Raw genomic sequence first — 11,481 nt, forward strand, 5'->3', positions numbered from 1 at the left:
GGGGGAAATCTAGGTGATACAGAAACAAGAGATGAATAAAATCTATTTTTTAAAAAAGAAAAAAATGCACATCAAAATCAGCCTGAGATTTCACTTCGGACCCAGAAAATTGGCAATTTATGACAAAAAATGGAAATAGTTGGAAAGGCTGCTGAAAAAAACAAGCATACTAACACATTGGCGGAGCTGTGAACTGGGATAACCATTCTGGAAAGTAATGTGTAAATTATGTTTAAAAAAAATGTGAACACATTTTTCACACACTTCGACCCAGAGATTCCAATTGCTATGCATTTACTTCAATGTCAATGACTACAAGACTCCAAATATACCAATGTTTATACAGCCCTTTTTGTGTTAGCCAATAACAGAAAAAAAAAGATGCCCACTGAACATCAGATTTTTTCATGGTTTTTTTATTAGTTTATTATATTTAGTTAGTTTGCTAAATTTTTTTCTTCCTTTTTCATTCCTTATTATAAGAGATGATCCTCTGGGAGATAGGGTCAAGATAGAATGGGAAGTTGATAACCTTTGTTTTTATATAACCTATATAAAATTTTAAAAGTTTTAATACCATGTTAAAAACACACAAATTATTTTTTGTCCACAGCACCCAAAGGAAAAAAAATTTTAAAACTGGTTAGCGTAAAAAGGGAATATTAAAATTCCTAAAGTTTTTTTTCTGAATATAGATTAAGATATCTCAGTTAATTTCAGCATTTCTTATTTTTGCAGCTATTTGGTTATACAGTAGGTTCTGAATCTTTATTTTTCTCTAATGTTTTTTCACCTTTTTCATTTTTTTATTATGGTACTTTGATTTTCCTAACATCCACTATGCCATAATGCCTACCATTTCCTTTACTGATGATTGTTTTTCTTACATGATGCTCTACAAAGAATGTATCTAATATTTCTGCTTTCTTACATTTACTTATCATTTCTCTGTGTCCTGCCATATGATTTATTTTGACATGGGTAGTATAGATTGTAAAAGTACGTACATTTTCTAATGTTACCATTCAGTAGACACCATAAGTCTTTCAGCTCTAAATTCTTCAACAATTTGTTCAGTTCTCTATTTTCCTTTTTATCTTTGTTAGATGTGTCTGGCTCTGAGACAGGAACATTCAAATCTCCTACAAGTACTGTCTTATTTTCTGTCTGGTTTTGTAATTCAGTTAACTCTTCCTTTATGAATTTAGATACTATGTCAGTTGGTGCATATAAACTTAGCACTGATGTCAGTCCACTGTTTATTGTTCCTTTAAGTTTGGCTTTGAAAGAGAGGAGATATAATAGGAATAAAACTGAGTAACTAGTAAGGTTAACTGAAGATTGGGGGAGACCTAGCATTAGACTAGATAATACCTAAAAAGTTCTGCTCAGTTCTGACAGTCTATGACTTATAATATCAAATAAAAATATAGTGGAGAACACCTTTCCTATTCCTCCCACTTCTTCGTATTGTGACCACCGTCAAATTATCTTCTTTTATGCTCCTCTGTATACATATCAACTTCCCATAGCAGGAGTTAAGATCTTTGGAGGCAGTGTCTTTTTTCTTTTTCACTTAGCACAATCCCTGGCACATAGTAAGCACTTAATTGATGTTTGTTTCCTTCCTTCTCAATTGAAACACATAAAAATTCCATAAAAGAAAACATAAATACAGGTTAAATTACAATGAACTACAAAAGGGATGTCTCAAATAATTTTTTATTTTTTATTTTTTTCCCCAGAGGCAATCAGGGTTAAGTGAGTTAAGTGACTTGCCCAGAATCACACAGCTATTAAGTACCAAGTATCTGAGGCAATTTTCATTTTTTCTAATAATTTTCTACCTTTTTTTTTAGAGCAATTGGGGTTAAGTAACTTGCTCAAGGTTACACAGCCTGTTATTTTGTGTGGGTGCTAAGTATCGGAGGCCGGAACCAATCCCAGGTCTCCCGACTCTGGGGCCGGTGCTCTTACTCACTGTGCCACCTGGCCGCCCCTCTAGCTTTTCTAAGATTTTGTTACATACACCTTAGTCCTACTGCCCAGAGAGACAGAGCCCTCAAGGTCAAAGATGGAAAATAAAAGACTGGGAAAAGGATGATGTTTTCTGTCATTGATGGTATAAGATAAAGGGGGCTTGGGGTGACCAGGTAGCACAGCAAGTAAGAGCACTGGCTCCAGTGTAGGGATGACCTGGGGATTGAATCTGGACTCAGACACTTAGCACCCACCCAGAAACACCTGGCCTTGTACCTTGAGCAAGTTACTTAACCCCAATTGCTCAGGGGTGGCCAGGTGGCTCAGCAAGTAAGAACACCAGCTCCAGTGCTGGGATGACCTGGGGATCAAATCTGGGCTCAGACACTTAGCACCACACCCAGAAATAACTGGCCGTGTAACCTTGAGCAAGTTACTTAACCCCAATTGCTTTGAAAAAAAAAGATAAAGGGAGCTTTAGGGACTTTGGGTGTCAACTCTTGGACAGGAAAGAACTTCATTTCCCTAAAAATTAGGTAAGTAAAGATCAGTGGCAAGAGAAATGTTTGGAGATCCCATTTACCCCTTGGCTCACTGAATTCCTATTAGGAAGAACCAATCAAGCAAGCAATTAACATTTCTTAGGCATCACTAAGAGCAAGGCAGAGTATCAGCACTAAGGATACAAAAAGAAGCAAAAAACAGCCCCTGCCCTCATGGAGCTTACAATCTTGTGGGGAAGACAACATGCAAACAAATAGATATAGATATACACACACATACACACACACAGGAGACAAACATATACAGGACAGATATTTATACATATAAACAGGATACATATACATATACACACAATAAATAGGAATAATTAACAGAGGGAAGGCACTGAAATTAAGTGGGGTTGGGAAAAGTTTCCTGTAGGAGGGAATTTTGTATGGGAAAAGTCATGGAGGGCAGTAGAGTAAAAGAGGGAGAGCATTCCAGCCTTGGATGAGAGCCAAAGAAAATCCCAAGAGATACAGCATTTATTCATGGAATAGCCAGGAGACCAGTGTCACTGCAATGAAGAATACGTATTGAGGCTTTAAGCTTTTAAGAATTCTAGAAAGGTAAGATGTGATTAGGTTATAAAGGGATCTGAATGCCACAGTATTCTGACTTTGATCTGGGAAGCCACAGGAAACCCCTGGAGTTTATTGAGAAGTGTAACACTCAGAAAAGATGTGTGCTAATTTAAGAAAATCATTTTAGAAACTGAATGGAGATGGACTGGAGAAGAAAAAGTGAAGCAGCAACAGGGAAACCTGCATGCCTAAGATAAATTCCAAGAAAACCAAAAGAAAAGTAAACCTAGTCTGAAAATAATTCAGCAAACATTTAAATATCATCTATGATGTGCTAGGTGCAGATAACAGAAAAATAAGTTAACATTTATATTGTACTTTATATTCATTATTTCATTTAATCCTCAAAACTTGTGAAATATGTCTATTATTATCCCCACTTTATGGACAAGGAAAGTGAGGCTCAGAAACATGACCTAAATGCAGTTACACAACTGTGTAACTGAGTGTCTGAGGAGGGTCTTCCCTATTCCAAGTGTAGTACTCTATCACCACAAAGTCTCTCTCATATCAAAGATGAAAATCTTTGGGGCCAGGAACTATCTAATAAGGGACATGAATAAAGGTGAAGTCAGAATAGAACAGTGTAAGAGATTTAAGGAAAGAAAAACCATTTTTAAGTAGAGATCAGAGAAAGTTTTGTTAAATGGCGCTTGAGGGCGCTTCAGAATTTCTACAGGTAGGGATTAGAAAGATTAATAATAGGATGGATAGACTAGAGAAGGAAGAAACTGGCAGAAGCAAGAGGCTCCAAGAGTTCAGATCATTAAAATTGACTCCTTAGATAGCTGGGGGGAGGCACCTGATCGGGTTCTCTTATAATTTTTTTTAATGGTTATGTATTTTTAATATTTAAGTAGAAAATTCAAATGTTATTTAATATTCAGATCATACATCCATTTTGAGCTTCTTGTGGTATATAGTATAAGATATTAGCTAAAACTAGTATCTACCCATCTGTTTTTCAGGTTTCCCAGAAGTTCTTGTCAACTAAGAGTTCTTTGACAATTTTTGATCATGGGTTGAATTCAATTGTTTCTAAATGTTCTTTATCTTGACTGTTCTGCTTATCTATTTTTCAGCCAGGGCCAAATAGCTCTGACGATTACTGCCTTAAAGAACGATTTGAGTTTTAAGGTTCTTTCACTTTTTCTCATTATTTACCTTGAGGTTCTAGACCTCTGGCTCCTACAAATGCATTTCACTACTATTTTGCTCAGTGCCATTTAAAGATCCCCTTGGTAATTTATTATAGCACTAAATCAGCAATCTTTTTGTTTATTATGTTGGTGTGGCTATGAGGAATGATTGATATGAAGGATTCAGAAAAGCTTGGAAAGACACATGAATTGATGAGGTAAGTACAGAACAATATACATGTTTGATTTTTTTTCTTCTTTCATATTCTTTGTTTTAAGGGATGGTTTTCTGGGAGAGAGAAGGGGAACAGATACATTGGGAAATGCAGGTAATGTAAAAAAAGATATTGATAAAAATTTATATTAAAAAGATGGCTCCAAGATTCAAGCCTATGTGACTTAACTGCACCAGGTAGACTCTAAAGGTGGACTAGTTATGAATGGTTTGATCATTTTGGCAATAAGTGCAACAGAGTGCTTGGTCCTCTACTATTTAATAAAATTTATCACAATTATAGATGACAGAAAGCTGAAAGGAACAGCTAAGATAATAGAGTAAGGACACAGAAAAAAATTTGTAGGACTGCTTGCAAGTTCAATTTAAGATGAAATTTGATAGGAATGTCAAGTTTTACTTAAACTTAGATTTTAAAAAATCAACTTTACAAGTACAAAATGGGAAAAGGTTTGGTTAGATTAGTTTATAGAGAAAAGAGTTGGGGGTTTTAGTAGACTGCCACAGATCACTAAGTCAGTGTAATACAGCAGTCAAAAAAGCTAATGGGACCTGGAACTGTATTGAGTGGTAAGGTAGAGTTTCTAGAAATAAGGAGTCTTATATCCCCCAGACTCTGCCCTGGTCAGACTACATCCAGAGTACTTTGTTCAGCCTTGTATACTACTTTTTATGAAGGATATTGGTAAGATGAAGAGCCTCAAGGAGAAAAATCAGGATGGTGAAAGGGCTAGAGTCCCTAAAATATGAAGGTGGGTGGGGTTAAAGGAACTGTGGATGTTTAGCCTGGAGAAGACTCAGGGAAGCTATAATAAGTCTCCAAGTATCTTAAAGGGGCTGACAAATGAGAAGATTATTAAATTTATTCTGAATGGTACCAGAGGGGAGAGCCAGGAGAAACAGGTGAAAATTTCAAATTAGTGTCAAATTCAAGCTTAGTGTCAGAAAAAAAAAAATTCACTAGATTTAAAGCCATGAATAAATGAAACAGATTACCTGAGGAGGTTATATAGTGATCCTCATATAAGTTCTCCAAGAAGAGGCTGAAGGTCCACTGGTTGGGTATATTATAATGGGGTTTCTTTTCTGTTCTGGGTTAGGTTATATGATTGCTTGAACTACCTTCCAATTCTGAAATTCTTCTAGATTCTATGACTAGGAGAATGGCAGTCCTACCAATTAGAAACAGGGATATTGGGAGACAAGGACAGGTTTGAGGGAGATGTTTGAGTTAGTTTACCAGAAAGAGGTTATCAACTTTTCACTGTGATATCTAAGGGTCAGCTTCTGGAGTCATCTTCTATGTCCCCTTTCAAGGCTTACCTCTGTTATTTTTTTCCCCTGTCTTAACAGGCAGGGATTGTTCTGTGGTTTTAAGTCTGCACTTTGGCATTTAAATATCTTTATCTATCTATGTGATAGCTTCTCAACAATACTCAAAAATTCCTCAAGGAAATATCTCCTAGGATCCCCAATATCTAGCACTGTCCTATATATGGGAGTTATTCAATAAATGCTGGTGATGTGTGGGTGAGTCTTCTTGGTTGCTTAGGCAGTAAAAAAGACAAACCTCAAGTTCATTAGTATCTCCAAGCATTTTGCCATCTCTAGTACCTGAAAATTCATTACATTTTGCTGTCTTATCTTCAAAATCAATATTTTGCTCAAAAAGGAAGCAATAATGATTTGACTTCAGAATAAAAGTTATGCTAAAGGTCTAATAAATGCAGAATATAGTATTAATCCCAATTCTCCACTCTGAGTCATTTGAAGTTCTGGTCATTCCTTGCCCAGAAATTCTTGAAGCATATGGGGGAGAATGGTATAAGAGAAGAACACAAGCATTCCTATCCACAGTAGATATCTGAGGTCTTCCTTCTGTGATTTAATCAAGGCCAGCCCTTGACCTCTCAATTTCATGTTAGACAACTGAGTCTATAATAGTCTTAGTAATTTTTTGGGACCCAATTTGAGATTTCATCTGGGTAGGGAAATTCCAGTGAGGAAAGCCCCTCTACCAGCATAAATGGGCACTACTCTGTAACCTCTAGACTTAGCAAGTTGCCTAAGGCACCGAGAGGTTAAATGACTGGCACTGGGTCACTCAGCCAGAGACTGGAATTGAGCCCAGGTCTTAACTCTGAGGATGACTCTCTAATTATGATGTCACACTGACTCTCAGTTTTATTATCAATCAACGAGCATTTGTTAAGAGATCCAGGCAAACTGGAAGAAGTTCTGGCTATATTTAGCCAAATATAAAAGTAAATTGTTGCAGCAGTAAGAAGGTGGTGGTGGGGCAGAAAGAAAAGGGAAGAGAAAGACACAAAGCTAAACATAACACAAAGAAAAAGCAAGCAGTCCTCAAGGAGCTTACATTCTAATTATAACATAGTTAATGTAGTTTTAAAAGACAAAGTAAAATGAGGTAAAATCAATAAAAGTACATTGGATAATCTGGAGGGTCTTTCCAGGACTAAGTGTCATGATTCTATGAAATACCACTTGAATTAAGTAGAATTTAGTCAGATTGGGAAATGGTCAGATGGAGCTAACCTATACTTATGCTATTAAAAAAAAAAATTCTTAAGGCACCCAAGTATTTATTTTCCCAAGTAGAAAGACAGTGAACTGCCTTTAGGTTTGAAAAGTTATAGTGGAAACCAATATGGTAAACTCACATTCAAAGGAGTCATGTGTAAGATTCATGTATTATTTCTAACTAATTTCTTTTTCATTCTGTTGAGTTTCTAAAGCCAAATGGAGTCAGCTCAAAGTCAACTCACCACTTCAGAGGTACCAAAAATAGAGGATCCAGGGTGGATATTCAACAATCAGTTGTTCAAAATCAGTGAGCTAAATTCTGCAAAATCTGCAAACAATAAAGCAGCACAGCCGCAAGTCCTTCTGGAGAGAACTTAAAATAAATCAAGCCTCATTCACAAGGGCACATGTTGTGCTGGAGCAAGGTCATTACATCCAAAAAGTTAACAATAAAAACGGATCTGACCGTGAGGTGGGACGAAAAATACATAGCTGGCTTTTAAGTACACTCTATTCTGAATCTAACCTAGTATTCTATGAGAAGTCAATAAATATTAACAAATTTAAATGAAGTTTGTGTAATAAGTACTGATGAAAATAATGTACTCATAAGTGATTTCTATCTACTAATCTGAAGACAGAAAAATCATGGATAGGTAGGTCAATGAGATAACAATCCAAACATTTCCCAGAGTCCAGAGGGTAGGCTATAGACAACTGCATATTATTACCATTACTAAGGCTACTTTAAACTCAACTACTGCTTGGTATAGTAGAGTAAATCAAACCTTGAAGACTGGCCCAAGGGAAAAGAAGGCAGTCTCACAGAGAGAGGTGGCTTGCAGCCACAAATCAGACATCCTTGTCTCCCCCCTTCTCCCAATGTGATAAAATCTGTACAGGTCTCATATTGGTTTTCTTCAGTATTCATGACTAGTGTCATCTTCAATCGCAAAAAAACAATATAGACTGAATTCAGAATATGGAAACAGGCACATAAACTACCACATACATATACTATATACATAGCTATATACTACAATCTCAGTTAAGATTATTTTTCATTTCCAATAATAATTTCGAACTTAAACCACGCTAGATTAAATGAGCAACAAAATAGTTTTATCACTGCCAAGTCAGATTTTATATGATTATAAAAAAAATACTAGTCTTATGCATCTTTTTTTTTTCTATTTTGGAAAAAACCTTGGGAAAAAAACCTTCTTAGAAAAATTATATTAAGTTTGCTAATGTGTGTGTGTGAGAGAGAGAAAAAGAGAGAAGGAGAGAGAGAGAGAGAAAGAGAGAACAAATTCTCATAAAAATCCAAAGGCATGAACGTCCCCCATCCCTAATCTTGGTAAGTGCTTTCCAAGGCCAATTGCTACTCCTATTTAAATTGGTCTTTTTTGTTCATCTCATAACAGCACAATGCTCTGCATATAATTAATAAATGTTGACTGACCTTCATTAAAAAGTCATTAGAAAATACAACCAAGTTCTTGTCAACCATTACCTTTTTACCTTTATCAGATGTTTTTCAGGATAATCTCCCAATACATGAGTGAGGTGGTCAAACCTTGCTCAAGCTCAACTTTAAACAGTCATCAGTTACAGCTGAGATTAGAATTAACAGGTTTTATAAAGTCTTAATTCCAAAATATATATGATTTCAATTAATCTTACCAGGATAAGGAAATAGTCAACTTAAAGTATGTCTTATATAGACAAAAATCTAAGTAAACAAATTAGTGTCATCTAAAAAGGGGGGGAAAAAAGTCCTTTGAGACTAGCTCAAGGTCATATAGGAAGTAAATAACAAAGCTGGGATTTGAACCCAGGAATTATGACTCCCAAATGCAGAATTCTTTCAATTGTACCAGGCTACTAAATATTCAAAGATACAATTTGTGAATTAGCGAAGTCCATTCACTTCTTCTCTCTCTATTGGGCCACTTACTTATGCATCATTTGAGCATAATGGGAGAAAGTAAAGAAGAGTAAGCACTAGTCAATTGTGGTACTAGTCAGCCTCTGTTCAGAAAAAAAGTGTAAATTTTGGACTAAAATATAAATTATGGCATTAATAAAATTATCCATGCCATTCCTGTCCTCCACATGGACAAAATCACGAGCTTACAATAAATCTAAGCACATTTGGTGTTCTAAAATTAGCCAACTAAAGGGTCCCATTGGACAGCTCTTCACTATGCTTATGGTTTAAAATTAGTAATATCAAAATCTAACAGAGTTCTTCTTTACCTCTACTTCCATTCTGCTCACTTTAAGGTTTAACAAGCCCTTTCCCCAACAACCCAGTGAGGTAGAGCATTATTATCCACATTTTACACATTTAGAAATTTCAGATCATAGTGATCCAATCCAGTGTCTTGTCCACAGGGGTCCTAGCCCTTATAACTCCAATTCCTGCAGTCTTAGTATTAAACAATACTGCCTCTAGTCAATTCAACAAATATTTATTAATCATATGCTATGTAAAAGGCAGAAGTAAAAAGAGGGATTGCATTCTAGAAATGCAGACCTTCTGTACAAAGGCACATAGGCATTAGATGTAGTAGATGGAAAAAAACTAACAGGTTTGCTTGACTCCGTGAAGGGGAATCATATGAAATAAGATTGGAAACATAGATGGAAGCCATATTGTGGAGGGCTTTAAATACCAGCCAGAGTGGCTTGAATTTTATCCTATAGGCAGCAGGGAGCTACAGAAGATGTTTGAGTAGAGGACTGCTTCTAGTTCTTGACCAGTTAATGAACACACAGTTTTCATTCAGGAGTATACTTCAAAACTCTTGAGGACAAATGGTCTCTAGGCACAAAAGGTATAGGATATGACAGTGAGCCAAGGAATCATGAACCTATAACAATTGGCAGCAATACAATCACCAAAATTATTACTTCTGTGAGACTCACCGGCTGAAAGGACACTGCAAACACCCACAGGATTGTAATAAAAACTGGCTCTGAGATTAAGTGAACCTCATGCTTAAATTCTAGAAACAGGTGTTAACTGGCTAGCAAAAGAGATGGCCCAAGAAAAAGGGCTTGCTTACTTAGGTTTTAGAGCAGCCATTATGGCACTTGTTCCTCAATTTTCTGCAAAAACTGGAATCCACATTTACCTGTAAGGCACATAACATGCATGTGAGCATAAGTGGTGCCCAATAACCAAACACGTTTTATTTAGCCATTATTACACACTCAGTAACGAATTATAACATTTCTTCGTGTTTACACTTATTAGCACAAATTCAAAGAAATGCCTCCCCCATCTCTTCACCCATGCCCATATATGAAGTAACATCAAGTTTTAGCCCTCTTAAGGACATGAAATAGGCCAAATATTTAAGAACGTCTATATTACAAAAGGCCTGCTAAAAAAAAAAAAAATTAAGCCCATTTTTTAGGTATACGTTATAGCTAACGTTCTTTTAAAAAAAAATCAACTGATAACTCCAAGTTTAAATTTAGAAAATATACAACTTTGGGGCGCGGGGGGAGGGTGTAGCGGGGCGCGGGGGGAGTGGAGTTAATGGGGGGAGGGGCACTCTATCGTCTCAGCAACTTCATAGATTTAGCAAATATGAGCTAGAGGATCCAATCCAAGCTCCTGAACTATTTGATGGGATGAAAAAAAAATCGATATTAAGGACTGCCTTGAAAATTGGGCATAATCCTTCCTCAACGTGGGTCCACTTTGGTTCAACTTTTTGAACTGCGGGACAATGGTCAGCAGCATTGGGGAAAAAAAACCCAACTTGTCCACAAGGATAAACACGAGCGAGTGAAATGAAGCAACTAAGCCACAAATTCCTCCCCTCCCACAATGAAACCTGCCCCGACCTGAGGAAAATAACAGATCGCGGGTTAGGGCGAGGGAATTGGGGCTGCGGATTACCTAGAGGTAGTGGGTAAACATTGGAGAATGGCCTCCCTTTCCCAAACGCCGGAGCGTGGGTTTGACCAAAATCCTCCAACTAGAACCTTCGGGCTGTCCCCCGGGAATAAAAGTCTAAGCAAACATCACCTTGCTCGAATCTGGACAACCCGGGGGTCGCTTTCAATATCTCGGCCAGGATAGAGCCGCCGCGAGCAGGAGAAGCCCGCACAGCGGCTGCCCTCGCCTTGGGGGCTGAGGAGAGAGAGGCGCCTGCGAGGCCCCAGCTCGGCCCCAGTCCGGAAGTACCTCGGCTCTGCGCACGTTCCGGGGGCTTTTCCCCGAGCGCGCCTGAGCCCCGGCACACTCAGACACGCATTTTCTCTCACTTCAGGGTCCGCATCCCACAGGCAGTGCAGGGGCCAGACCACTAACGCCCCCCAACCCCCCCCCCGGACCCACCCCCCCTCCCCCTCTCTTTCTCCCCCTCCTCCTACGAACGATCGGCCCTCCCCCCCCCCCCCACACCCCCCCCCCCCCCCCCCCCCCACCCCCCCC

General features: G+C 37.8%; 1 protein-coding gene across 13 annotated transcripts in view; it reads right to left on the bottom strand.

Annotated features, from left to right (window-relative positions):
• Positions 1-11,481, bottom strand: part of ATRX (ATRX chromatin remodeler) — a 208,142-nt gene that overhangs the window by 196,047 nt on the left and 614 nt on the right. For 10 of the 13 annotated variants that reach the window (XM_069062493.1, XM_069062496.1, XM_069062492.1 and 7 more), the window contains one exon: positions 10,100-10,168. The exons of 2 other annotated variants lie outside the window; for them this stretch is intronic. Coding sequence is in view for 3 of the 11 variants with exons in the window: in XM_069062487.1 (XP_068918588.1) it covers positions 10,100-10,119 (20 nt within the window). In the remaining 8 variants the exon portion in view is untranslated. Of the gene's footprint in view, positions 1-10,099; positions 10,169-11,073; positions 11,208-11,481 lie in introns of those variants that run through there. One more of the 13 variants, XM_069062486.1, reaches the window with a different exon arrangement.

Source organism: Petaurus breviceps, unplaced genomic scaffold (genome assembly GCF_028583685.1).
Source record: "Petaurus breviceps papuanus isolate PSGF00001 unplaced genomic scaffold, PetGlider_PUasm1.0 90459, whole genome shotgun sequence".
Taxonomy (NCBI): domain Eukaryota; kingdom Metazoa; phylum Chordata; class Mammalia; order Diprotodontia; family Petauridae; genus Petaurus; species Petaurus breviceps.